At 28.9% G+C, this 3,315-nt stretch overlaps 1 protein-coding gene across 1 annotated transcript in view; it reads left to right on the top strand.

The window, feature by feature from the left end:
• Positions 1-3,315, top strand: part of LOC106469111 (conserved oligomeric Golgi complex subunit 5-like) — a 79,866-nt gene that overhangs the window by 68,539 nt on the left and 8,012 nt on the right. The window contains exons 15-17 of the mRNA XM_022397538.1: positions 2-64; positions 905-1,008; positions 2,540-2,674. Coding sequence (XP_022253246.1) covers positions 2-64; positions 905-1,008; positions 2,540-2,674 — 302 coding nt within the window. The remainder of the gene's footprint in view (position 1; positions 65-904; positions 1,009-2,539; positions 2,675-3,315) is intronic.

Consider the following 3,315-nt stretch of genomic DNA (forward strand, 5'->3'; position numbering starts at 1 on the left):
GTTCTTGGATGGCCCTTCAGCACCATTTCAAGAGTCTGCAGAAATTATTCGAGCCTCACTTCAGGTAAATGGATAAAAAATTGATTTGTGTGTAAAAATTAACTATTCATATGCATAATTTCAGGCCTTTCTTTTTGTCACATCATAGACATGCTATTTCCTCACATAACTGCATAAAAGTGTTAATGGTTGGTTGATGCACAGTTTTTCAAAATAATAGTTAAGTATGCCAAAGGTGTTGAAATAGAAAACTAGTAATGTTTTGTAATCTACACTTAGTTAAAAAAAAGAAAATTATTTTGGTAATACAGTGATAACTATTGTACATTTTCCTAAAAAACAGAGTACAAATTACACATATATATACACACAGTGTTCACATGAATATTTTTTTCAAAAAGTATGCCCTTTCTGATTGACAGTTTTTAGCTTCTTTTTACAAATGCTACAGAAAAAGTAGCTGAAAATAATACATAATTAATCAGATGTTTCATTTAAAAATTTTGATGATGTATATTGTTTCACTTTACCTTTCACTAGGTAGACATTAGTGTCTAGCCTTGCTACATGCTATCCAAATTCTGACATTTGCATGTAGGTGTCAAATAACCTTCTAAGCATATACATTAGTCAGGTTGATGATATCATGCAAATGATAGAAATTTTTTGCTTATAAATAAGTTAAAATTGTAATGTTCTGAAATACTAAATATTGTGTTAGTCTATTGTGATCTAAGACTGAAATAATTGGTATGTTAGGTTTAATTATAAATTACCATGTACCTCTGACTAACCTTTTTTAGTTTCTTTGTGTTTTATGCAACTTAAAATGTATAGGACAGTACTATTTTTTTTTTTTTTTGTTTTGTACCTATCCTACAATATTCCAAAATTTTTCAAACAGTCTGTTCCAGTGCTCATGAGCCAAGCTATTCGTCCTTTGATGAATTCAGTAGCTGAGGCTATTGAAAAAATTATTTTGACTATGCACAAGGAAGACTTCTCAAAGTAAAACTCTTTTGGTTGATTTAATATTTTATATATGAACTATAAATAATTTCAGTTGTTAACACCATTCATTTCTATTCTGCACTGTGTGTGTGTATTCTATAGATCAATTAAAACAGGGTTTACTATATAAGTTAATATAGTGGAATATGTTACATTGTAATATTCTAGCATAATATCCATTAACTTGTTTACCACTTCAAATGTACAGTAACGTGTGATATTATATAATGTCATATTACATAATGCATTATGGTACTTTTCCTTTATATGAGAAAATATTATAATTATTGAAAAGGATCAGAGATCTTTTTTAATTATCAATGCAGTATTTATTTAAATCCAACACACTTTTTAATTAAGACTGTTTAACTTAATATAATATACTCCTTAGCTATGTTGTATTTGTGTTTATTTCACTATTACAGAAACAATTTCTCATCATATATCTAATCAGGAGAACTGTTTCCAGTTAAATTTATTACTCATGTTCATAGTACACATTATTAGATAACCTATATTTTGAAAGTGTCCCTGTATAGGAAGTAGGGTAAATACAGGTTATTAACTGTCAACCTTTTTGGTGTGAAAATTCATACACTGATTTGCAGGCTCAAGTGACAAGCAATTTACATGTGATTCCATTGTTAAGAAATGTTAAAAATGTTACTTTTATGTCTAAAATAAACCCTCTGATTCAACGGGAAGTTTGAGAGCTTATAATGCTAAAATTTGGGGTATGATCCCTGCAGTGAGTACAGCTTAGATAGCCATTTCTGCAGCTTTACAGCTGCTCATTTAAAATAAGTCTAGAATGACATGCACAAAGATCAGTATAAAACAATTTAAATAATTTGCTTTGATAACATTCCATTTTCATGAAAGTTATTATCAAATAAATAATTTTACATGAATATCTTTATTGAAATGTCAGCTCTAAAAATTTGTTTTAGAAGACATAAAGAAAGCTTACATGTAGCTTCTTGACACTGATAGAATTAAGTGTATGTAAAAGAAGCATATTATAATTTACCTTGAGTTTTTCATAATGCTATGCAGTAGTTAACTGTTTGATTCTAGCCTACTCTTAGTTTGTTCTAAACTAACTTTTATATGTTTTTGTCTTGAGATTATTCTTTCAAACTGGATTTTTTTTGTACTTACATTTGAGTTATATTGCTTTTCAAAGTTGCATATTATAAAACAAAGTGAATAACTAAGCTAATTTTTCAACTTTGAAGTTAACACTAGAAAAAATGGGGTTTTAAGACAAACTAAATAACAAGTAATTTTTGTTAAGGAGATTGTGAAAGATCTTGCATACTTTCATTTTGGCATACTGCTGCATGTAAGTGTGTGATTACTACTTCTGAGAATGGATCCAATTAGAGTTACTCTTTCATTTTTGTGTCTTTCGCCATAGTGCAGATCTTTAATTATATAATACTTTCATTACATCAGGAATGACAGCAAAACACCTAAGCATCTCTCTTCTTGATACAGATTGTTAATTGTACATTACTTTTATTAGGTCTGGACAGGAGAGTGACAACAGCACACCTGAACCTCCTTGTTCTCTCTATATGAAAGAGTTACAGAGTTTTATATTTCGAGTTAAAGGACAATATTTTTCCATTTTACCAGTGTGTGTTTTAGTGCAGAAAAAGTAAGTGTTTTGTGGGGTACATCATTTTCTAAAATATATGTTGCAACTGTTTCATAAAAGTCTCAAGAGATTCTTTTATTTTTATTGATAACATAATGTAATACTTGTGTGTGGTATGTGACATTGCATATATAGGGTAAGTTTGTTTTTTCAAAAAATACTTTAGATGCTACTATAAATCTTCTGTGGTTAGTTTTAGTAGACCTTTGTGAATAACTACTGTTTCATAAGTTTGGTAAAATATTGTAAAAGCCCATTAGTGAGAAATATTAACATGGATTTCTTGTACCAGTAACTTTTAACTCGATTGTCCTGGGTATCCTTTACTGTGCAAGACACAAGGTTTTAGTGTCTTACATCCAACATTTTATTAAACTACTTTTTGTTTATGTTACACCAATTAGAATAGCATAAAATCTAAGCTAATGATCCATATCTTAATAGTATACAGGTTTTAAGTTCTTAATTCTACAAGGCAATATTAAAAAATATCATGAATTTTCACTAGTGTGACTCACGTGACACATGTTCTCTTAGCATGTTATCATCTCTAGTTTATCCATTGTCCCTCAAAATGTGTGAAATTAAACATAAATTACTCTCTATAAAATTGTTATTGCTCAGACAAACCATAATTTTTA

The sequence above is a fragment of the Limulus polyphemus genome, unplaced genomic scaffold, assembly GCF_000517525.1.
Source record: "Limulus polyphemus unplaced genomic scaffold, Limulus_polyphemus-2.1.2 Scaffold3311, whole genome shotgun sequence".
In the NCBI taxonomy this organism is placed as follows: domain Eukaryota; kingdom Metazoa; phylum Arthropoda; class Merostomata; order Xiphosura; family Limulidae; genus Limulus; species Limulus polyphemus.